At 44.7% G+C, this 26,102-nt stretch overlaps 1 protein-coding gene across 1 annotated transcript in view; it reads left to right on the top strand.

Moving 5' to 3' along the window:
• Positions 1 to 26,102, top strand: part of FAT3 (FAT atypical cadherin 3) — a 642,087-nt gene that overhangs the window by 599,595 nt on the left and 16,390 nt on the right. Inside the window, exons 23-25 of the mRNA XM_035722989.1 lie at positions 3,819 to 3,953; positions 5,777 to 5,934; positions 13,098 to 13,566. Coding sequence (XP_035578882.1) covers positions 3,819 to 3,953; positions 5,777 to 5,934; positions 13,098 to 13,566 — 762 coding nt within the window. The remainder of the gene's footprint in view (positions 1 to 3,818; positions 3,954 to 5,776; positions 5,935 to 13,097; positions 13,567 to 26,102) is intronic.

Raw genomic sequence — 26,102 nt, 5'->3', positions numbered from 1 at the left:
AAACGTCTAGGTGTATCTGAGGTCAAAGGACACACAACATTGTTCAGCATTGGCATACAAAGGTCAAGTCCCTCTGACATCATATATGTCAGAAAGGACCTAATATCTTTTCCTAATTAATAGGGAAGGAAAAACTACAGTATTGTACATGGGGAATATTTAGTTTGGGGAAACCTGTTTCTCGTAGCCAGAAGTCTTTCTCTATTTGGAATAGACCGCATTTTGCGCACATGCTCACATCTGTCCCCAGCTAAGGACGACATTACGTTTTACACTGACCTCTGGATTCTAATCTGCCTTCCTGCTCTCTTGAGCCACGGGAGAGCGGACCGACCATGAGCAGAGTGAGCTGACAGAAGCAGCTGGAGTCTGAATGTTTACAACTGTTCCCAGCCCGGGCTGAGACTTGGTGGGGGAGGCCCCGGAGGATTTTTAACGCATCAAGAGATAGATCACTTGCCAAGAACTGTCCCCTTTGCCTTAAAAAGCCTATTAAAAATAAAAAGAAAGAAGAGTAAACCTATCAAACTCAATGGCTGCTAGAATGACTAGAAATATACTTATTATATATCTAATATGTATATTAATATTATTACTTTTTAAATGCACATATTATAATACTTACACTAATGTATTTTTTTTTACATATCCTCCAGCTAGAGTTTTTATAATGGGCACTGGATCTAACATAATCCATTAACTTAGTGGGTGTAATTGTATGGGTTCTATGGTTATGACATGAGGGAAAAAGAAAAAGCTTTGAGTTTGAATCCCAGCTGCTGGTCTGAATGGCTTTGGCTTTACCCCAAGATAAGAGAGATGGTGACAGAATAAGAAGCATGTGCCAGCTACCAGGGCAGGGCTGATGGTAAGAGAAACCGTTAAAAAAATGTGGATAAAAGGGAGAAGTACTCAAATGCTGGGATTTTTTTTTTGTGGGTTTTTTTTTTTTTAGTGTTCCATGATTCATTGTTTGCATGTAACACCCAGTGCTCCATTCAGTTCGTGCCCTCTTTAATACCCATCACCAGGCTAACCCATCCCCACCCCCTCCCCTCTAGAACGCCCAGTTTGTTTCTCAGAGTCCATAGTCTCTCATGGTTCGTCTCCCCCTCCAATTCCCCCGCCCTTTGAATCACAGATCTGTACCTCTGAAACAAATAATACATTATATGTTAAAAAAAAAGAAGAAGAAGAAGAAGATAGCAGGAAGTCAAATGCTGTTTTAATATGAAATACTGTGTTTAGTTTTTATTATATACGCTTACAGCTGTTTTTGTTTTTTTTAATCTTACCATAATTCCTCCAGGAGAAAATACCTTTACTGTCATGAGTCTGAAATTATCTAGCCCTCTTTTCCCCCTTTGAATTAGTGGCTTTTAAACTGGACTTTTAATAATGCACAGTTTCTTAACAATAGAGCCTTGCACTACAGCAGAAATGGGGTCTATGCCACTGTGTCTCAGAAACAGAAATGTAGAGAAAGATATCCTTCAGCTGGCGAAAGCAGGACACGGAAAAAGTCATGTCTGTGTAATGGGAAGAAATAGATTTCTTAAGTATGTAAATTACTGTTTCTGTGTCTAATTGGAAGGTGATGCCCAGGTAATTCAGAACTACATCTATTGGATAGAATGCATTTTGTGATTATCTATGCACATGGCCACCTTCATGTGGCCAAGTTTAGTGTTGGGCTGAGTTAGCATCTTTGAGCACATACTAATGAGTCCACATTTAGGAGCAACCTGGAAGTGTGCAAGACCATCAGAAACTGACATGTAGCCATGCATGGAGACAGTGAAGAGTCAGCTGGTAGAGTTGTGAACTTTTCATGAATGAGCATTAACCCACACAACAGTCGAGCCACTTGCTATGGCTGGCTCATTCCCATGAAACACAGCCCCTTGTTCCTAAAAGGATCTCAGCCTTCAAGCCTGAATTTAAAATGTTCCCTTCTTTGGTGAGGACTTCTGACATTCTCCCAGGAAACACAATTGTCCCTTCTCTGGGACCTCTATCAAGGCGCTTACCTTATTGTATAGTCCTCATGTGTTTGCTGGTTGTTTCCCGGAGGGAGGAAGAGGTGGCCTTGTTTCCTGTCATCTATGTATGTCCAGGCTTGGGGCGCCTGGGTGGCTCAGTCAGTTAAGCGTCTGCCTTCGGCTCAGGTCATCTCAGGGTCCTGGGATCGAGCCCCGCAACGGGCTCCCTGCTCAGCAAAGTCTGCTTCTCCCTCTCTCCCTCTTTCCCTTTCTCTCTTTTACTTTCTTTCAAATAAATAAACAAATAATCTATATGTCCAGGCTTATCACTTCTTTGGCCCTAAAAAAAATTATTTGCTGAATGAATGCACCAAAAATTATCTTAAAACTGGTTATCAAAAGCACTTTGAAGCAGATCATAAGGTGGTAGAACAGCTGTTTTAAATGCATAAATATTGAGAAATACATGGCAGGAGTAAAAATTTCTTGGGATGAAAATAAGAAGATGTATTTTGGGGCACTTAATGTCTTTTAGAACCATTTGTAGAGATCATTCCAAGTTTTCAGTTGAAAATCCCTTCATCTTCTAAGACTTTGTAAGCTGGATCATTGCCAAGAGTATCTTTCATGCCTGAGCTCTAAACCGGTGGAAAATAGGATTTATGAATTCTGAGTGTGCTGGTGCCACTTATATTGCTCTTCTCAAGGATTACAGTTTTTAAATGTTTACATGTAGTTAGCATTAAATGTCTGCTTTCCCCTGAACAAAGAATTGACTGTATAATGGGACAGTATGCTTAATGATGAGGAAAGAGGACGGACGGGAGTTTGGTAATGGGTCAGATCCTCCTGAGGAAGGAAGCTGCTGATGTCTGCACATTCTTGGTTCGCAGAGGAGGTGCTCCTTTAGGCCACCGCTAACCCATTTGTGGGCGATTTTTCATTTGTGTGTCCTTTCCTATCATCCTTACCGCTTAAACTCTCACTACGTGGAAAGTGGCCTACTCACATTTGAAATATCCAGGACTTCTGAAACCTGTACTTCCTTGGGTGGACCCCCATTTGCCCTCACCACGGTTCAGAAATGACTCACTTGGGTCCTGAATTTTGCCTTAATCAGTTAATCTGCTTTCCAGGATTTTTCTTTCTGAGGCATTAACCTTTCATCTCACTGTGCTGTGAGCATCGAACAGGTAGCAAGAAAACTGCCTTTGCCAGCGATCATTCAACTGTTTTTGATAGGTGGTAGGACACCTTTATGGCTAATCGATACAAGAGCAGGTAGCAGAAGGGATTAGGAAACAATGGGAATTGTGCTTACGTGACTTAGAATTCGTCATACTTTTCTTTAGAAACGTCTTTTTCTTTCCCCTCTGAAAAACAACAGCTAACATCTTCCGAAGTCTACCCCTGAAGTTTTTCAGGGCAGGAAAGAAAAAGGGTGTAAGACAAATGGAAACTCCAGCAATGCATTCATGTAGGCATTCATGTGCAGAACCCACTCCAGTAAATACGACCAGAGCCTGTGCAGTGTGATCTTCTTTCAGCTAATACTGGTCCAGTTACAACCTTAGCATATCTGAACCTAAAACGAAGAGCTCTGTTTATGCTTTGAAGCCAAACTACTTCAGGCTGGCGGTGAGCTTTTGGCCGATGCAGGGACATTTGATGGGCACTCACACCAGGTAAAGCCCATTCGGGTGCTCCTGCTTCTGGGTGGCCCTTTTGTCTCTCAGCCCAGAGCCTGTAGAGCCCCGCTCTGGAACTATTCCAGTGTCCCCTAGAATGTAAGGTGATTCTCTGCATACTGATCATGTGTGTTCCCTTTTGTCACAGGAGGACTGTGCCCAGGGTCAAACGATCCTTGCATGGAGAAGCCATGTCCAGGGGACATGCAGTGTGTCGGTTATGAAGCCAGCAGGAGACCCTACCTCTGCCAGTGTCCACCAGGGAAGCTCGGAGAGTGCTCAGGTGCAGAGGGGAGTGGAATTATGTGGGTCTAAATTCATATTCCTGAAGCACTTGCCCTTGGGTAAATGACTCTGCCCTAGCTCTTCCGAAAGGCATTTCTGTCTGCATGCCACATTTACCTTCAGGAGGGACCACAGCTAACATCCGCCCTCACATGTGCTTGGGATTCATTACAGCTTCAGCCTGTGCTCAGGAAACCCATAATGACCGTGGACTCCTTATATAACAGGAAGACCACAACATGTGTTTTCAATGGTGTCTCATGGATGTTAAGAGTGTAAAATGGAAAATAGAAGGCCATTGGTTAGGCAGAGGAGTCAAGAGTATCCGTGGCATGGCCTTTGATGGTCAGAGGGCTGCACAACCCAGAGCCACAAAACAGAGCTCACCAGAAGGTACAGCTGAGCCAGTCCAGTTGACCTTCCATAGGGTAAACCCAAGCCTAGAGCACCAAGTGAGCAGACTCTCCGCTGGAGATATATACGTGCTGCATGTCTCACCTCTGTGTCCTAAAGGGAAAAAAAAGAGAAAGAAACCTCTTTATGTTATATTGATCCAAATGATCCTGTTTCTGATCTCCCTCAACTGCAGAATATGATTCACATATTCCCTATCACATCTAAACTCTAGAAGAAGTATTCATTTTGGGTACCAATAGACCTCTCTTTTTGGTAGAGGATGTATTTAAAATACAGGTACACTGATACCCTTCTTGGAATCCAAGAAATATTTATGAAGTGGTGATTATAACAGCAATTATAGGGAGAACACAAAACAATGAGGTCTGCTATATGCAAGGCACTTTGCTAAGCCTTGGGTTCTAGAAATTCAGCAGCACTGTTCTCAAACATGGAAGCCAAAGCTCTCTCATAGGTGATTTTAAGAACAGAGCTGCCCGTGAAGTGAAGAGATCCCTGGCATACTTGCCTTTGCGGTCATCTAGGGCTTAGAGTTGAAAGATACTTAGGCTGGCCCTACCCCTACACACACCCTGTGCACACAGCAGGTGGGTCTGTAGGGGTGACAACAAAGCCAACAAGTCTCCTGACTTCAGATGTCACTTTCCGCCCATCTTCCTTCTCTTTTCTATGTAGAAAACTTGTGATTGTCCATGAGTTTCATCCACTGGTTGTATTTTCACACTTGCCACCTGTTGCCCCAGCAAGACAGCTTTTCAGCATCATTTTGCTCGTTAGAACATAAAGTTGGAGTTAGTACAAAAGACAGTGAACTCAAAATGGGGCGATGTAGGTAGGACTATGGATGCTGGAAAAGCAAGCCTTGAAATTCATGGTCAAAAAGTAGAATTGCGACAACACATGAGCAAGACATGAACTTACTTCTTTCAACATTAGTGCAAATGACATCAGTTGGCTATTTGGCATTAAGATACTCGGGGAAGGTGGCTACTCTTTGCAAATGGCTTTCTCTCTTCTTTGTTTCATGGAGTGGCAAGTGTTTAAGTGTCTAAGTGACTGGTGGTGGGCAGGAAGGGCATATCCGTTAACAGTGCTCATTTTAGAAAGTGGGCGTTGAGACTCTAAGAAAATTCAGGTTATAGAATTTACCAAGTTTCCCCTGGCATGAGACCACTGAGATTTTTTGGTATCTGATGAATTAATATTTTTTTCACTTCGGAATTAGAGTGTGGCCTGAAGTGGAGAGAATCCGTTTTTAATCAAAAGCGGCTTCTCCTCAATGCCTTCATTAACTTCCCATGGTCTTTCATCAACTGGCTTGGTGGGTTGTTGGGTGATGTCATGTGTCCCTGACCATTTCTGGATGTTCCCAGTATATCTGTCTTCTCCTAATGGTCTTTTCAGGGCACACTTCTCTCAGCTTTGCTGGAAACAGTTACATCAAATACCGGCTGTCTGAAAATAGCAAAGAAGAGGACTTCCGGCTAGCTCTGCGTCTGCGAACCCTGCAAAGCAACGGGATTATAATGTACACCAGAGCAAATCCCTGCATAATTCTGAAGGTAATTAAAATGGGTTATCTTTTCCTGCAGTCAGTTCTCATGTTAATATTTTGGCTCTCAGATTGGGGCCTGAAATCTTTTTTGTCTTTTAAGTTCAGAAGACCAGAAACTGGCTTGAGGGCAAAGACGGGCAGCCGCAGTACTGGGAGGTGTGCCAACACCCCATTTCCTTTTGTACATTCGGCTTCAGAATTGGCTCTTCGGATATTGGGGCATCTCTCTCTAGAGTGGGTTCAAGGGCTGCCCTCCTTGGAGCTGTAATCATGCAACAGTTCATTAGGATGCACTTCCTAATCAATTCCACGGCAGGGGTGGTCCTTTAAAAAGATTGGTTGTGTCCTGTTCTCCCACGCGGGCCTAGCCCCACTGACCCCTGAAGGTGACTTCTGTTCTTACTCGGGGAGGAAGTTGGAGATCTAGGGTAGAGGAGACTCCATATGTCCTGTCATGGCCCCTAGTCGCCCACTTGTGCAATCACTGCCAGCCTCAGAAAGGCTCCGAAGCAGCCGGATCTCCTGGAGAGCAAGTCTAGCATTTGTATGCGGCTCAGAGCTCCTGGCGCCTTCGTGAAACCAACGACAACACGAATACTAACAGCTTTATGCACCTCATTTGTTTTCTCTTATAAAGTTAATATGATACATTTATTATATACGATCAGCACCATCTGATCAAGGAGAGAACAGAGATTCAGAAAGGTCAAGTTCATTACCCGGGGTGGGCCAGCTCACAAGCGCCCAGGCCAGGACCTGCATTCCAGTCTCTCTGGCTACATTCTGCTGTTCTGCACGCTCTCCCCCAGCTCTCAGTCTTGCTGCTATCATCATTTCATCCAAAGTCACATTCTGGGCATCTGTCGACCCAAGGAAGCCTTCCAGCACAGGAGGACAAGGAGGGAGATGTTTAATCTGAGGCTGTTCTCCCATTCCCGCAAGGTTCCTGTACCAGCCCATTGTAAGTGCGTTCAGAGGCAGACGCAGTCTGACCCCTAGGAAGTGCCCATGCAAGTGGAAATGGCTGGCAGTTTTTTCCTTCCTAGGGTTACATCACTGGGCTTAATGGGGATCATGGTGGGCCTTTAGAGCTTCTGTCCTTTGATTATTTGATAGGTCACATCCAAGTTGATGAGGTGCCCCAGGCTTTCATCCAGAGGGAGAAAAGGATGTAGGACATTAAATGCCCGTGGCTTCTATCACACAGACTTTTACTCACCTGCTTCTGGAATTGCCAGGCACCACGTGGTGGCCAGAGGGAGCGAGCAGGCAATTGGGGTTTAAAACTTTCGTGGGGACTCGCCTGCTACCTCCACTCATTCAACTCAGAGAATCATTTCAGCTCTGGGAAAGAAAACAGGAGAAGTTCTGGAGGCACAGTTTTAGCAAACTGAATTCAAGTTAGATATTCGTGGTAGAAGAAGACACAGGCAAAGACCTAAGTGCTGTCTTTCTAACCTCCTGGCCCCTGAAGCCACCTGCCTTGGGTGGCTTCTTTCTAAATAGCCCTGAGAGGTGGGGTTTTGTATACTCGCTGGGGAAGGGCTCTGGCCCTTCCGAGCTGCCAGCTCCCGGGGCTCAGCTGAAATGTCACTGACCTTCCTCTCCTCCTTCAAGGTCTAACAGGACCGCTGGTTTGCAGACCTTCCTTAGGAGGCACTTTCTACTAGCAAATCTCTCCTTTAGCATTAAATCTGAGAGAGAACAAAACTCTTGGGCCTGAATGGCCAGATCCTAAAACCGGAGCTTGTCATTTGACACTTTCCTGGCAAAGGTCTAAAACGTGCAGGTCCCTGGGGATGGGAAAGAAGAATAATTAAACCTTTTAGGCGGCTCTGGCTCCTAAGGTATATTGTATTTCACGAAACAAGCGTGTTTCTGAAAGTTGTGTAAATTGAATCTCTGTAAATGGAATTCTAATAAACGGTGGACGGTCACTATTTGAAGGAACCCTTCCATTAATCCCTTTGTGATGTGAATAATCACCCCCAGTCTGTCTGTTTGGTACGTTTGCTTTTCATATGTTGAGTTAGCCTAAAGCAGGACACAGCTGTACTGAACTATAGCAGATATTCTCCTACAGTCGCCAGGAATATCCACTTAGGGGATTTGAATCTGTTTGCTTAACATTTCCAGCCTCATGCAAGATTTTTCATTGACTTTAGGTACAGTATGTGCCTTGTACTCAGGTTCAACGACTAGACTGAAATGCTTTGTTTAAGTTGCACCTCCTGGTTGTTTAGATTTTCCCAGTTAGAGCACGTTCTCTAAAAAGTATTGAGAAAATCAATAGGGGTGAAGGGCACCCCTTGAAGACAGTTGAAGAATTGCTTGGGACCTCAAGGATTGAAAATGCTCATGGACAAGGAGCACCACTCTTTCTTAGCAGCAGCAAAGGCGCTCATTCTTCTGTTGACCACTGACGCCCTGTCTTCTTCCAGAAGAGATTCCAGGCTTACCATAAACACCAAAATGCAGTAAGATCAGGATACCACTAAGATGAAAATAGAAGGTTAAGACCCAACCAATGAAGTGGGGACAAGAATAATATCATCATTAAAAAATCTAGACCAAGGGTTGCTGTATCAGTTGAACACAAACCATGACTCTGAATTTTCAGGCAGCCAAAACAAGAATAAAAACGATGGGATAGGTTCTCTGGCTCTTCTCAAACCTGTAAAAGAAACCTGTCAGATCACCAGGAGAGATTTATAACGTTTTCCTTCTACCCGTATTTCGGGTCCAATATTATGGTGAAAGCACGAGAAGTTCTTGCTTGTTAATCTAGAAATGTTATGATTTCATGTTGTGGGGAAGTTATAGATAACACATGGCTTCATTTCGATGATTCTCAGACACAGCTAACTTAAAACCCCAGGGATAAAAAGAAGATGGTCAGGGAAAGCTCATTTGGTTTATAAAACAGCCCACTTGGAGTAGCCAGATCTTTCTGACATAGAAAAGCAACAAGGAAGCCCCCACAGGATTCCAGAGTTTCAAGGATCTGTGTAAGAGTACCACTGAGAAGTGAGTTAACTGATAATAATTGCAGGATGATAATAATAAGATACCTAAGAGTTTACAAAGTACTTTACAAAATACATGCATGTATTCTTATACTCTCCTGTGCCCAGACAGGAGTGCATCCTTTTTTGCTTGTGAGGAAACAGGTTCAGAGAGAATGGATGGGCTTGCCCAAACGTAACTAGTCAGTAGTGGATCTGGCCCTCTAACCAGGGCAAGCAGGTCAGGGGTACTACAGGTGTTATCAAAAGAAGAGTTTTAGAGGGCTGGGATGATCATTTATTTATTTATTTATTTATTTAAGGTTTTTTTTTTTTTATGTTCAATTAGCCAGCATATAGTACATCATTAGTTTTTGATGTACAACGATTCATCAGTTGCATATAACACCCAGTGCTCATCACCACACGGGCCCTCCTTAATACCCATCAGGTTACCCATCCCCCCACCCCCCCCTTCTGTAATCCTGTTTGTTTCCCAGGGTCCAGAGTCTCGCATGGTTTGTCTCCATCTCCGATTTCTTCCCATTCAGTTTTCCCTCCCTACCCCTGCGGTCCTCCATGCAATTCCTTATGTTCCACGTATGAGTGAAACCATATGATAAGGTATCTTTTTTAAGATTTTATTTACAATGAATCATGAAACACTATATCAAAAACTAATGATGTACTATATGGTGACTAACAAAATAAAATTTTTTAAAAGATTTTATTTGCTTATTTGAGAGAGCAAGAGAACACGAGTAAGAGTAGGGGCAGAGGGAGAGGGAGAAGCAGATTCCCCACTGAGCGGGGACCCCAAAGAGGCAGGGCTCGATCCCAGGACCTTGAGATCATAACCTGAGCCGAAGGCAGACACTTAACCAACTGAGCCAGCCAGGCGCCCTTAAGGCATATTTTTTGAGCCAGATAACCACTGATGGCAGCCTTGAAAACAGGTTTTCAAAAAGTTCCTTTACAAAGAATAGTTCATAACCCTCTTACAAGTTTTGGGGCATTAGTGCATTTGCTAGAGCCACACACCAAGGATCTGAAGCAGTAAGACTTTGTGCCATCATTTCTACCTTTTCACTCAAAATCCTACTTTCCTACAAGATGACTTCTTACAGCTCTGATATCTTGTCTTCCAAGCCACTCAAGACCGCGTTAAAGCCCATCGCTGATTTAAGACAAAACTGAGGACTTAAATACCTCGTGATGTTAGAGCCCTGCTCTCAGAATTATGCATTTCATTGAACAAATTGCCTACCTTCCTCCCCCAACCCAGCACATAATTTCAGATCATTGCTGCAGACTTTTTTTCTTTCTTTTTCTACAGTTTGATGCACAGCTGAATTTCTATTAAAACAGTTTGCCCTCTGACTTGAGAAAGCATTGTCCTCTTAAGAGAGATCCTTTCAAACTGGGTCTACCCTATTTTGGAGACAGAGAAAAACTAAATATGATCAGAACATGAGTTTCCAGTGTGAACAGACTCAGACATGAAACTATTCTCTTCTCTCCTCAGCATAATATGCTTGTGACATAGGAAGAGATTAACTTTTGCAAAGTTGCCTCTGACATCAGCACTCTGGTGTGTCACCTAAACAAGGCTCATCATTCTAAACTCCTAGAATTTTGAGGACATAAATCACTTTTGTTTTCCAAAGGCACCAGGCTTCCTACTTATTCGGCAGGTTGCTGCTCTTACTTTTCTCAACAGGAAAGCAAACTGAACTGTACTCGCTGTTACTGTGGGATCATTTTATGTCCCTTAGTTATGGAACTTCAATGTACCTGAGTACCTTAGAGCTACATCGGTTCTCCCAGATGAATTTGCAACTTGGCTATTAGCCCAAGAGGTAGGGAGTGGGGTTGGAGAGGGGAATGGACCGAGGAATCTATTAATTGACTGCATCCTTTTATAAAACCTTCGATGAGTTGCACCCTCACTGCCAGATCTTCCTTGCTAGTCTGGGGACACCGCTTTGTAGCCACGGAGCATAACAGCAGATGGACTGTGTCGGAGGAAGGAAGTCCCCAAAGTCGCATTTGATCATTTTATTACTTACATTGAAATAAAAATATGGATATTACCCAGGAGTTGTTCCTGAACAAGTCTGCTGGTATGATTTACAATATCCATTCAGTCCATTTTGTGGAACCAAGAAACTGACCAAGGCAATAGCATAGATCATATAAGAAAGCTCTTTGAGAAAAACATAAATATTTGCCTCCGGTCTCTTTACATGTATACACTTGGATTTCAGAGTGGGAGTATGTACATACTGCGTACAGGGCAGCTAACCATTCTGCAGTGGACCCAGGCTCCTTGGAAAATGAGCCATAGCCACGATCTCTGCTCGCCATGTAAGGGGTCCCAAGCCCAGAGAGGTCAGCCTGTTCTCTCCAGGTCGCCTGGGTGGGACACAACAAAGCCCGAGTTAAAGTCCTCTTTCGTATGTTCCCAGGGTTCTGCCTGGTTCACACAGCCCCCGGCCTTCCATGTACGCGTGCTCCCATGGCATAACTTTATATGCAGGAAGAGAAGGTGCTAGAGAATCCACAGAGGCAGAAATGAGAGTCCCTAAGAATTAGTTGTCTGTGGAACATACTGAAGCATAGGGAGAGAAATACATCATTCGTGAGAATGAGTAATTCTGTGAAAAATCCCTATCAGGCTGTCCTAAAGCAAACGCATGTTGGAAAGAGTGGGTCTGCCTGTATCTGTGAATTCATTTGGCATGTATACCTCCTTCGTTCTTAGAGATCTAGAAGGTCTGCCTTCCCTTCCCTTCCCCTTCCCACTCTCCAAAGTTTGTGTTCTCTTCCCAGGTTCTGGTACAGGACTACCAATGTCAGCAGATCCTAAATGAAGGCCTACTGCCCTTGCATGACTCAGATGCCGGCCCGCACAAGACCCCTTTGCTGGGTCATACAAAAAGGCCAGCAGAGTACCTTTTGTTTCGCAGTCGCTGGCTGCCAATCCTCTCATGGCCCAGTATCGGTTTGTTGGCAGGACCAGGGTCCAGCATCATTCCCCGGATCCTCAGCTACCTTGCGTTTCTGAGAAATGCAGAGGAGGGTGAACCCCAGGGGATTCAAAAGCCAGCCCAACTCCTCAGCAAGAGTTGAACCTGGGTCTCTGTGGAGGACCAGTCCCTGGCCAACAGATCCTGGCCAGCCACCATCACCCAACAGCACACACTTTCTGAGTTTAATGTCCCCCTGCAGTTCATTAGCCTCCCGGAACGGACTTGGATGCCCTCCCCTCGGAGGCACTGCTCAGTGCAATCAAAGCAGACAGGTCTGTGTTGTAGCTGACCCTAGATGGGGGGCTGGGAGCATCTACAAGGCGGAAACAGTTACCCAGAAAATCCCAGATGTCATTAAAGATACATAACTATATTCTAAGCAAATGGCCAAGCCCTGGGCGCTTTGTGGGATAATTGTAACCTAAATGATGAGCAGCCGTCCTAAAGAACCACTTTAGGAATATGCTAGTGTTTAATATAGAAGGGTTTTAAAATCTTAGCTATATGTGAAGCTGGAAGTAAAAGATCATTTATTTCTACCTGGCCTCTTTCTTCCCTTTTAGCACACTCACAAGACTTACTTGTGGAGTACATATGTATTTCTATGCTTATCTGATTTATGGCCATCTCCACCCACCCCACTCCACCCCCGCCAAAACATAAGCCCCCTGAGGTCAGAGAGAACTTTTTGCTCACAGTGGTTTCCATAGCACCTAGAGCACTGCTTAGCACATAGTAGATGTTCAATAAATATTTATAAATAAATATTGAATTCACAGAAATCATTCCTGTGGTAGTAATAATGAAGAAGGGTGCAGAGAATGAACAGACCCCTAAACAAGATATTGCTGTGACCTTTCAAAGGGCGAAGATCCAAAGAATAGGAACATTCTTAAATATAATTGTGGATCTGTACAGCTGTGCTGGTGTTACTAATTACAAGATTTGGGACATTTCAGGCATGCATTTGCATAGCACATAATGGGGAGAGATCAAACCACCCCAGACTTAGGACTGGCTCAAAAGAAACGTCCATCCTAGAGGCTTCCAGTGCACAGGGTGGGAACAGGGAGTCCGGGCACATGCTGCCAGATGCATACTGAAAAGCGCTCCGGTGCTGGTTCCCCACACAGATTGTGGACGGCAAGCTGTGGTTCCAGCTGGACTGCGGCAATGGCCCGGGGATCTTGGGCATCTCGGGCCGCGCGGTCAACGATGGGAGCTGGCACTCGGTCTTCCTGGAGCTCAACCGCAATTTCACGAGCCTGTCCCTGGACGACAGCTACGTGGAGCGGCGCCGGGCGCCCCTCTACTTCCAGACGCTGAGCACGGAGAGCACCATCTACTTCGGGGCGCTGGTGCAGGCGGATAACATCCGCAGCCTGACGGACACGCGGGTCACGCAAGTGCTGAGCGGCTTCCAAGGCTGCCTGGACTCGGTGGTGCTGAACAACAACGAGCTCCCGCTGCAGAACAAGCGCAGCAGCTTCGCCGAGGTGGTGGGCCTGACCGAGCTGAAGCTGGGCTGCGTGCTCTACCCCGACGCCTGCGAGCGCAGTCCATGTCAGCACGGGGGCAGCTGCGCCGGCCTGCCCTCCGGGGGTGAGTGCACTGCGCCTGGGCACCTGCCAGGCAGGGGTGGGAGGCGGAGGGGCTGGATCGACCTGCGAGGGACTGGCTTTTACAAGCCTCACCCACTCGAGTGCTCTCGCTGGGAGGCGTAGTCGCCCCAGATGCTGGCCGGGCTTCCTACTGCCCTGTAGGAAGGTCCGGGAGCTTGAGGAGTGTCCAGTTTCACCAGTCCTTTTCGCAGCAAGCCACCGGCGCAGGGCGGTGACCTCAGGAGTCCAGAGATGGCTGTCACAGCGGCCCCCTCCCCTGTCCCCCCCCCACTCTTCCAGGCCTGGGGAGGAATAAGACCCCCTTTTAGGTATCTGCCCTCTTGAGCCACCTGTGTGTCACCGCAGAATTGGTGGCAGTCTGAATCATGACTTCCCCACACAATCCTTTGTCACACATCATGTAACTTCACTAGAAGCTAAAGGGAGGGGAGAGTTGAACCCACCACTCCAGGAATGGAAATACAGTGGAGATGCTTTGCAGCATGCTTTTAAAACGTACGCATTAAGAATAAATCTAGAGACAATTCTATAAAGGGGTAGAGGGTCAGGAATAAAGAGAGGGCAATTTACATGAAATCTCAGGACAGATGAACAGTCAATGAGGGCAGGATGCTCTATGCCAATAAATCTTTTCCCCAAGCATATATCATGAAGAAAGAAGGAAGGAAGGAAGGAAGGAAGGAAGGAAGGAAGGAAGGAAGGAAGGAAGGAAAGAGAGAGAGAGAGAGAGAGAGAGAGAGAGAGAAAGAAAGAAAGAAAGAAAGAAAAAAGAAAGAAAGAAAACAGGGTAGGTGAAAAAGGCGGGGGAAGGGAATAGAGAGCTTCTATTGTTTGAGGGCAAAGCCAAGATCATCTGAGTCCTTGGAGTCTGGAAATAAAAGAATCCCTGACTTCCCCCAGATGCGGTCTCTGTGCTAACATAAACTAGGTCAGGCACTCCGCTAGTTGAAGGCCCTGCTGCCTTCCAACAGCCCAGCCACTGATCACACTTGAGCCCCTTTGCAGAGTCTCTCAGCAGTAGTGTGATTAGCAAATTTAAACCTTCCTCACAAATCACTTAGAGATTCTGCTGTGCACATTACCATCTAATGTTCGTGAAGCCCAACTCCAAATTTAGAGTCCATTTTATTATTAGAATGTTATAAACTGTCCATAAAATGATGCACTGCTGAAATACAGACACCAAAGTTATTTAGACTTGCATATGTTACTGCCACAATGAGGGCCAAGTGCCCTGGGGGGAAATTTCTGCCGTCTCGATTTAAGAAATCTATTTGCTGTTTTTACTGTCTCAGCAGTATATGTAAATAAAGGGTTGTTATGGTGCCATAATTCCCGAATGATGGGCAGTAACTATACTTCAGTGGTTCTATAAACCAGCCCATTATGACAAGTCATGGCCAGTTTTTCACCAGGCAAAACAATTCTGCTAGTGTGAGCCATCCACGATATATAAAAGGAGCATATAATTAAATTGGGTTGAAATAGAACACCACTCCATGTCAAATGCTGGGTACCTAGCCACAAATTGTAACATACTTTTAACGATGGCAGGACATTGTTTTTGCTGGCAAAGCTACGGGCTTCCATGATGGGTTATCTTTAAAATAATAGTAACAATAATAATCACCGTATTAAGGAAAAAGACAAGGAATCTTGCTCCTCGGCGTGCATTTTAATGTTTTTTAATTGCCTGAAATCCGTGAGCAAAGTATTCAGTGCAGGTATGTTCATTAGGTGAGTGTGACTCATGTCAGCACAGCAATTGTCCTCTCCTTTTTTTTTTTTTAAATCTCATTTGGTTTAACCAAATTTCAGCACTGAGGACCCACCTGCTGTATACTTTTCACATGGCCTCAGGAGCTTGCTTTCCTCTCCCCAGAGGCCCAACCTGGCCTACAGGTTACATTCTGTCTCATATTCTTTGTCCCCTGCTCCCCACTTCCCCCTCTGATTGGGTTTGGGACTGGGATTCCACAACAGATGCTCTTTCTTCCAAGGCAATAGAGCCTTCCATCAGTTCAAATGTCTCCTTTGTGCCTGGAGGCTCATGTTTTCCTAAAACAAAGTATCTTTCCTCATCTCCACCTATAAAACTCTCTTTTCTCGAGCCTACTATTTCTCTTGAGTTGAGGAGGCCCAGTGGTTCTTAGCGACCCCCATGGGACAATCTGAGGGTCTCATGCACAGCAGTACTGAACATAGGGCAAGCGGACTCCTCACCACCTGCCAGGAAATCCAAGAACTGGGTTTCTCTTTCTTCCCTAGGGAATCAAAGGCACAGAATTCCTCCTCTGATGTATGAGAAGGTATCTACCTACTCCAGGCTATCAGGACTGAGACCTCGGCTTCTAAAAAAGAGGAGAGGGAATCCATTTTCTTGCCACATTATCTGTTAATATAAGAGGAATTTTTGCCAGGCCCCTGTATCCTCTCTGCGAATGCCCGAAATTGGGGGATAAAAGCAAGGAAAGAAACAACCAATAATTTGGCCTTTAACTCCTATCTGTGAAATTCTGCAGCTAATTGTAAGAGTATTTAAAAGAAAGGAAAAATCATTCTAGTTGTGAGTGATGGTTTAAAAAGAACAATAAGACTCAGTCATTAATGAAAGAATATTCATGCCTTGAAGAATGCCCTCTGGCTGCAGGGGTGTCTAATCACAGAGAGAGAGTCCTGCTTCCCCAGATCAAAGGCTGGGATGCAGGCAGTATTCAAAGAGGGGAATAGGGCTAGAGAAAGTGGAGTGAGGTGCTTCCGGTGTGACTCCATGCAAACGAGAATGCTGGTGACAAAAGTTAATTGACTGAACATCTTGCTGCCATTTGAACCCTGTGCTGTGTGTTGCTTTAAAATTCCAGACACTTTACTCAAGTATAATCACCCCCTTGACCACGGAAGAATGCTGGAGTTTTGGTCATCGGCTCTCCTGGGGACAGACTTCACTCTCAGACTGTGGCTATCCTAGCTCATTGTTCCAGAGCATTTGGAGTGTTTTAAGCAGGCAATTCCCAGCAAGAGGCAGGATTCTGCTCTAACCACCTCCAAACCCAATCAATCCCTTGGCACGAAGCGGCCAGCAAGCCGTGTCTGCTAGCTGGGAATGACACGGTCAGCGGGTTTGACCAGTGTTATAACTCTGGCTGTCCCGAGAACGAGCCATGGGAACCCCAGGGGAGTTCGAGCCCAGAATGCTAACTTGTAATAAGAGTGTAAATATGACTCTGTAAATCAACCACAGAGGGAAGGCTCTCTCTTGTTAAAGCCTCGAAATTATATATATTTCATAAACATGAGCTGGAAATAGCAGCCACTGTGGAGAAGAAACGGCCTCGTCCCATTCTGACCCCTACATTTCCAGGCCCCGTGGGCGGGGAACAGCCCACTGAGCACCCACAGTCTGGATGAGGAGTCCTCCGTCCTCCCTGCCTTATCCTGCTCAGATTAAGCCCATTACTGGAAAAACCTAGTTGAAGCTAAGCTATAATTTGGTAAAGCAATGCAGCAAGCCAGCAGTCACCAGGCCAGAAATAGCCATTCTGTCAGCTCAGCATGAGACTAGAAGCCTAACTCTTAAAGTGAAAACCTGGTAAATTTGTACATGGGTAAGTGTTACCGTTTATTAGACCCTTACCTTGTGCTTGGTACTGAGATAAGTGCTTACCTTGTAAGGGCTTAAGCACTGCGACAATTCTCACAATACGCTGGGGTCAGTCCGAGTCTTCCCTTCCCCCACCCCATTTTACAGATTAAAAACACAGGCCAGAGAGATTAAGTAACTAGCCCAGTGTCACACAGTTAGTACAGTGGGGAAGCCAGGATTTGATCCAGGTTTGTGGAACCCCCCCCCCCACCTCCAGCCTGTGCTCTTGAAACCCTTGTTACTTAAAGTATGTTCCAGGAGCCAACCATATCGGCATCACTGCAGATGTTAAGACTGTAGCATCTTAGATCCCACCCCAAACCCACTGAATCCAAGTCTGTATTTTAACAAGATCTCTAGGTGATATACTGATATCTTTCTCTGTCTCTGAACTGCCCTGAAACCTAAGGAAACTAGTTCTTTTTTTGTTTTCATATATACATGTATATATATATAGTGGTTCTCAATCTCTGAGAGGCATCTGCATCACCTGAGGACCTTATTAAAATGAAACCTTGTTATAGAAGAGTCTCTCAATTGTTAAAGGGAAAAGGAGAATCTCTCTACTTGCCTCCATCATTCACTGCCCACGTCAAAGGAACCTTCTGGTAGATCACTGAGTCATAGTCACAAATTGCTCAACTTACTACCAAGAAGAATTTCTCAGTCAAAGTTTGCGGGGTGGGGGGAACTACCCAAATCTACAAATCGGAATCTCAGAATCTGCAAGGGGGGGAGTTCAGACATCTCTGTATTTAACAAGCCTCCAAGGTAGTTCTATGCACATCTGAGTTTGCGAACCACCGGAGTTTGGGAATGCCAATAAACTCTGTTTCCCGGAATGTGAGTCAGTGATGTCCAGGAGAGGTAAGCAGACATGGGATGTTCAGGAAGTGAATGTCAGGTGCGCGACCTGGTTTTGTTGTCACTGTTTTAGTGTAAAGCTTGAACTTTGTTCCCCAGACAGCCAGGAGTTTGAGGTCCCCCTGAGCTCCCCACCGAAAAGTGATAGTGTCTACCTACTCCCTCTAAGTAAGTTGTGCGCAACAACAAGGTCTTGGGTGTTGCCAATAGTTGGGCATAGAAGTGTTTTCAGCAACAAAGCTGCCCGAGATACTTTGGCTGATGTTTTACTGAGTCTTTTGCATCCCTAACTGGTAAGGGTTTAGATAAAATCAGGCCTTCCAACTTTGATTCTGGGGCCCCACTGCTGTCTCTGTGACCAGCAGATTCCACTCTGTGGCCTCCCTCCCCTCACAGCTGGCTTATGGGAATTGAACAGGGCTCCTGTATGAGCTCAGCCCACTGGCCCACTGAGCAAAGTGGGACAGAGAAGGGAGGAGCCAGACACCCAGTGGATATACTGTGGACATCATTTTTAAAAAATGTTTTATTTTTAAGTAATTTCTTCACCCAACGTGGACCTCCAACTCACAGCCTTGAGATTAAGGCTCACGTGCTCTACCGACTGAGCCAACCAGGCACCCTTACTGTGGACATAATTTCCCTGAGCTTTGCAGCTTATGGGGAAACTTTTTTTTTCTGAGTGACTTTCTTCTAAATACTGAGGTACCTTGTTTTTGGTACTTTGGAAAAAGCCTCACGGTAACAGCATTAATCATCTAGATTCTGCTAAAAAACAAAACAAAACAAAAAACCCTCAAAACTCTAAAGCAGTCAGGTTACTTGCAAACACAAAAGAACATGCCAGAAGGTGAGAATTTACTGTGTGCCTGATGTTGTTAACACATTCCATGTTTCCAGATCCTCAAAGAAAATGCTAGAGGCTCAGCCCAATATACAATGTATGAAATGTGAGCAAGCTGTCCTAGGGAAAGTTACAGGTCTCACCTTCAAAGGTCGTTCTGCACCCTGCTTGGTGAAAGATGGGAAGTAAGGACAGAAGCCATGCTCTACAGCCGAGCTTCCCCTACTTGTGATCAGCATCTCGTGCAATAATGGGCCCAACCAGCTTTCTCATACTTATTGAGATTCACACAGACCAGACGTTTCAGGATTTCCCAAGATTCAGCCTAAAAGTCAGAGTAAGAAACTCCCATGGCTTTCAGTCATTTGGTTGATGGGCAACACAGAAACGAAGCTGATTTCAGAATCCATAGTAATTACAATAATTACAACAATAAAGCACCTAATGTTTGTGTGCTACATTGTGGCTGATGAATCCAAAAGCCTTATTATCCTCTATGAAGTGGGTATTAGTGAGGTTCAATTACCAGATAAAAATAGGGAGGTTCCTGGAGGCCAGGCGGCTCGGCTGTGATCATACCCGGCTGGTGGGTAACAGCCAGAACTCAAAAGGACCCAGGACTTCCCTAAACAACCTCACAGCTGCCTCCCCAGATCATGTGAGCTCTTGGAGTCTCTAAATGTAATCCATAATCCAGCAAGCGCAGTGATTGATGCTGACTTCAGATCCCAAATGCCAGTTCACATTTGTCATTACTTCCACCTTTGTGCACAAGGCAGATGTTGCCTTATCGAGGCAGCCAAACCTGATCAGAATCATGTCACCTGCACTGGGGAGCAGGGCCGAGGGTTGAGGCCACTACCTGGATGAATTAGCTTCGAAAACGACTAATAAGTCAAAGGAGTCCGATAGAAACGATCTTGATAATTTGCTTACCCAGCCCACATTCACTCTGTAATTGCTTAAACCGTTTCTATTTTTTTGCATTTAATAAGTTTTGCAGTGTTCTTTGAACGAGGAAAGGAGGGGGCATTTTAAGTTGGTCTGGGTGCAGATTTCAAAGCCATCTGCATCTGCTATAACTAGAAGGATTGTAAACAAGAGCACAGCTTTGAGGCAAGGCTTAAAAATACACTTCTCACTTTGACAGGATTCCAGGGGAGAGAAGCTGTAACAGTATTATTTTTTTGTAACATGTATTTCAATGCTAAGAATATGACTGTCTGTTTTCAACCTGGGAACTACTTTAAGCGGTGTCTGTCACTTATTGACTATGTAACTTTAGGCAAACCATCTTATTTAAGCCTCAGTTCCCGTATGTCTAAAATAACTATAACTAAATAACTATAATAATAGTACTCACAATAAATGAGATAACGCATAGAACGTTCTTCGCATTTTTCCTAGTGCATAATAAGCTGTTGTTCTTTTTAAAAATTTCTTAAAAGATTTATTTATTTTAGAGAGAGAGCAGAAGCAGGAGTAGGACAAGAGGGAGCGACAATGTGAAGCAAATTCCATGCTAAGCACGGAACCCGACACGGGGCTCGATCTCACGACCCTGAGATCAGGTCCTGAGCTGAAACCAAGAGTCAATTCTTTAACCAACCGACTGCGCCACCCAGGCACCCCTGAGCTGTTGTTCTTACTAATAATTTCCTTATTTGACCTTCTCCCCTAACCCCGAAAAAAGAACCTACTCTTTTTTATAACACTTGGGTATTATCCACAGTGTTTTATTTTTCTTTCACATTTACAAAGTGTTAAAATACTATTTGTGGTCAGATAATGCCTGGATAGCTCTTGAAGTTCTTTCCTTGATTAGTGGGTTTTTAAAAAAGATTTTATTTGTTTATTTGAGAGAGAGCACGTGTGCACACAAGCGGAGGGGGGAGGGGCAGAGGGAGAAGCCGACTCCCCGCTGAGCAGGGAGCCCGACATGGGGCTCCAACCCAGGACTCCAGGATCATGACCTGAGCCAAAGGCAGATGCTTAACCAACTGAGCCACCCAGGTGCCCCCCTTGATTTGTGTTTTAGATCAACATACGGTAATGCTTGGGAAGAGCAGAAACTTTATGATGCCAGTATCTCACTATTTAATGATGAGTTGGCTCCCAGAGGGGTGTCTGATGTTGTCCATCTTCCTTATCTCCATACCCCCCTGGAGCATTGATTAAGTACAATCCCCTCCTCATTCCTAGCAAGTGATAAGTTTCCACTCACTGACGAGTTTCAATGCCAATACCATCTTGTAGAAATGTTTGAGAATCTGAAGGCCTGGATTCAAGCTCAAACTCAATCACTTACCGGTTATATGTTCTCGAACGAGCCACTAATGTCTCCAACCTCCATGGAGTTGAGATGTTAATGGGGCTTTTCATTTTTCCTTTATAGGATTATTGTGGTCCTTCATAAAATGATTCAGAGTGACTTTAAACCTCTACAGCAGTAGATCCCTCATATCACTGTGGCAGACTTACTGATATTCTAAAATTATTAATTAGGGCCCAGGCCAGGAGAATGAGATCATAAAGAAAACTCTGATAACAGGTTACTCTTGATCAACAAACCTCTTTCACAATAGATATCACTCTTCTTTCATTTAAAGAAAAATCTGACCACTTCAAAATAAGATCCAGTCGCTTTTCCCTCTCATCATGTTAACATAAAAACTCCAAATTTAAAGTTCTACAAGCAACATTTTTTCCAAACATTCTCTGCCTCCTTTGCCCCATGGGCTTGAGATCCTGAGAACAGATATTAGACAGCTTCCTTCTGTCTCTGGATAAGCAGAGAATCCAGAAAGAGAGTGTAATGAAGTACAATTATTAAAGGATATTGAATAGTTTAAGGACTCTGGAGCCAGATCCATACTAGCTCCATGACCTTGAATAAGTAAATCAACTTCTCTGTACCCTAGTTTCCTTGTCTAGAAAATGGGAATAACAATAGTACCTCTGACAGAGGCTTATTTTCAGAATTAGATGAGTTAGTACATGTGAAGTGTTGAGAACTGTTTTGGGCACAGAATAAATAAATAAAACATACAAGTGTCAGCTGCCATCACCGTCATCGACACCATCATCTTCAGATAATGTAGAGCAGAGCTCCTCGGTCGGGCTTGGTTTGCTCTAGCCTAGATCCAACGTGCCCGCTCCGAGCTCCCTCCTGCCACACCCGTGCCTGCTCTCATGGTGGTTTTGTAGCTGTCTCTGCATTTGTAGGCGGTGTATTTTTGTCTTAGTCCCTCTTCCAGGGTGTACTGGGAACCAGCTCTCTAAAAATCAAAGCCCCAGTTTATAGTGTTTGTTGATTTCTGTGATGTAAATACTCCCACTGTGGCTCGTGTCAGGCTACCAGTGGTTTTAAAACTTGCCTGCCACATTCCGTTCTCACAGCCCTGTGAGCTCGCTCCAGCCCACCACTGCCTATGGCTTAGGCACTAAGTCAGTGATGAGGTGAATCAGTCAGGCAGGCGGCCGCATCAACACTAGAGAGCCCACAAAAGATAATGAAAATGACAAAACGCAGAAGGAAATGTGTGAGTAAAATAGTGCACTAGAGGTATTGCCTCATTTTAAATTCTGATTTCCAAGGCACCAAGACATCAAATCAAAGAAATCAAACCCATGACCTTACTTAGAATCCAGTTTCCATGATAGTAATTCAAATGCCCCTTATTTCCAGACAGGCCTTCCTTGTGTGTCCTTCCCCCCAATGTCTTCTGCTATGGCATTATTTGGGAAATTGTCCGAAGCTTGCCAAATAGGAGCTGGAGAGTGAGATTTTTACCTGCCCCGACCCACCTTGCCGTAGATTTCCCCTTCCTGGCTTCCCTCCCACCTCCTCATTGATGTGCCTTCAAGTCCCCTCCTGTGATTGTATCACCCCTCCCTTTAGTCAAGAAGGGAGTCTAATTCATCCTCACAAGTTACTCTACCTCTAACTGACATGCTTTTCTGGCCAACGACTAGCCAGGTGACACAAAGATGCATTTTTCCCAGTTCTAACTGCTTTCATCAATCCCATTCGATTCCATTAAGGCGAGCAGCTTCCCAAATTGGAAAAAAACAACCCCAAGTCAGCAGAATTTAAAGCAAGCATACCTCAGACTCCTGCATCCTGTCCACAGACATCAGGCTGGCTGCCTTTGGACACAGTTTGCATCAACAACAGTCTTTCCTTAAGAGTTAGTTCCCTGGTGTTTCAATGTTATTGCATTCGAGAGCACCGTGTCTCTCTCGGAGCCTCAATCTCTGGCCCTTTGTGTTTCCTGATGCTGGGGAGGTTGGCACCCCACGCCCCCCTCCTTTTGTGAATGTAAAGAGTTCTCTCTTGCCTCCTGCACCTGCCTCCCAAAGGTGAGTCTTTCTTTCTCTGAACCTATGAACAACCCAGACAGTCATAATGTCCCCTTGGACGTCAGAGATCTCTGTAGTGTGAGTTGAGTACACATAAATGAGCACATATGCTATTTCAATCTAGAGATTTTTTAACTATGTTATGCCTGTAGAAATCAGTCTATAGGAGCACCTGGGTGCCTCAATAAGAAGGGCATGTGACTCTTGACCTCCGAGGTCATGAGTTCAAGCCCCATGTTGGGTGTAGAGATTACTAAAATAAATAAATAAACTTAAAAAATATCAACCTATAAAATCCCAACATCAGTCACTGGGGAGCAGAGATTAGCCCAAAAACCCTTCAACTAAGAGTGAGAGTGGTCATTTACAGCATTTACAAAAGATCTTAGAAATGAGGAAAGTCTCATTGGTCACTTCCGGGTAATGGTGGCAGCTCGCTGACACAATCCCACTACCGCATGAGTAAAGGCATTTTCATAAAGCCATAAACCCCGAGGAGTGAGGGGACTTGAGAAGGAGACAACACCAACCAAGGTTGGAGGTGGGAGGCCAATTAACTGGTAGTCAGGAAGAGAGAAGTGAAGCTTCGAGAGGCTGAAATGTTGACCAGGAGAAGGGAATCTGGGAACTGAATCCCCAGAAGGCTCAGGAACTGGAGGCCTTAGTCACTGCTAAAAGGGGAAGCGATGGGGAGAAGGGCTTAAAATAAGAATTGGTCAAACATCTTTTTGAGAGGCAGTCAGAACCCTAGAGTCCCACCTTCTCTCTGCACAGCCAGGCAACCACGCCCCCCACGCCTGCAGGTGATGGTGGATTGCAGGGGTGAGAAGACAGGGAGCGCCAGCACTGCCCTGCACTCGGCCAGCGCTGGGGCAGGTAGAGGTGAATCTCATGTCGTCATTGGATGCTGAGACCCACAACCATCGCTCCTCTACCAGAACCCAGTCTCTCGAATGTTAGAAAGCAGGCTTTCGCTGTCCCTCTGGGCAGGTGATAAGGGTCATTAGTGGGGAAATTTACCAACCCAGTGGAACTGAAACAGTATCACAGTATCACAGTTGACAAACCCCACTCATGTGCTCAGAGCTTCCCATCAGATTTCTAATTTCCTACCACCCCACTTTGCAATCTGAGGTGATAAGGAAGGATTGCCAGACAAGGTAGGAAATCCTCTAATTTGGAAGATAAAGAATGTATTAAGCTTCTTCGGAGAAACAGAACCAATAGGATGGATAGATAGATGATAAATAGATAGACAGACAGATGGATAGGTTTTAAGGAGTTGACTCATACATTTGTGGGGCTGGCAAGTCGGCTATTTATGGGGCAGGCCAGGATGCTGGAAATTCAGGTAAGAATTGATTTTGTAGTCTTGAATTTGAAATTGCAGAGCAGGTCAGCAGGCTGGAAACTCAGGCAAAATTTCTTTGTTGCTGCAGAATTCCTCCTTCTTAAGGCCAGCAAACAAATAAATAAGGTCCACCTGTATCATGGAGGGTAATCTGCTTTGGTTCAAGTCAGCTGATTGTAAGTGTTAATCACATCCACAGATACCCTCACAGCATCATCTGGACTGGTGTTTGTCCAACAGTTGGACACCATAGCCTGAAAACTGACACATAAAATTCACCATCGCAGAGACCAAAGCAAAGTAACAGAACAAAAACTACCTGGACAAAACTTCATAAAAATATTAATATCCTCAGAGAGATAAGAGAAGATACTGTAACCGCAAAACATGAGCAGGATGCTATTGTTTAAACACACACACACACGAAAACTTAGTGAACAAAAAAGAGCCCTTGGAAAATGACAACATAAATGAAAACCTCAATAAAAGTTTCAGAAGATGAGAATCTCAGAAAGTACAGAAAAAACCCCATGGAGATGTAATATAAGAAAAATAATTAGAGGAAGGTCCAGGAGATCTGAGACCAAATCATAAAACTTCCATAAAGACAGAACAGGGAAAACAAAGGAATGGAAATTATCAATGAAATAATTAAATTTCCCAAGAAAGTAAAAGGACAAGAATTTCCAGAGTGCCCAGGGCTGGTTGAAATAAGCCCACATTAAAGCATATCATGGTGAAATCTCAGAAAACTGGGGGCCAAAAGAAGATCCTCCACATTGTTGGAGAGGAAAAGAAACAAGGTCACGTACAAACTTCAGGAACCAAAAGGCCTTGGATTTCTCAAAGGCCACATGGAAGGTACTGCTCAGAATTCTGGACACAGCCTACAAAAGAGGGGGTAAGGGTGAAGTAAAGACACATCCAGCTATGCAGGGTCTCACAACATTGACCTGCAAACCCTTTCTCAGAAAGCTACTGTAGAATGGATCCTAAGGAAATAGAGAGTAAGCCAAGAAATTAGGAAGATAGGGGATACCAAAAACACTAGATCCAGCCCAGGAGAGCAGAGAGGGCATTCCCAGGGACAGTAGCCCCACAGCAGGACGAGAGTGCACTACTCAGGATAGATCCGGTCAGAAAGCCTTAGAGGAAAGATTTCTCCCGGGTATGAAAATACAAAATACCAGGCAAAACAGCAACACCCAGGGAGACCTAGTCCATGAAGAGTTCAGTGCTTAATCAACAATATGTACAGTTGACTCTTGAAGAATGTGGGGCTTAGGGATGCCGACCCCCTGCAGAGTCAAAAATCTGTGTATACCTTTTGACTCCCCAAAACTTAACACCCGAATATAGCCCACTATTGACCAGAGGCATTACTGATAACAAACAGTCGATTAACACATGTTCTGTATGTTCTACGTATAATATACTATATTCTTACAATAA

Source organism: Zalophus californianus, chromosome 11 (assembly GCF_009762305.2).
Source record: "Zalophus californianus isolate mZalCal1 chromosome 11, mZalCal1.pri.v2, whole genome shotgun sequence".
NCBI lineage: Eukaryota > Metazoa > Chordata > Mammalia > Carnivora > Otariidae > Zalophus > Zalophus californianus.
The sequence above is the reverse complement of the archived record's forward strand: the minus strand, read 5'-3'. Positions and strand labels throughout refer to the sequence as shown.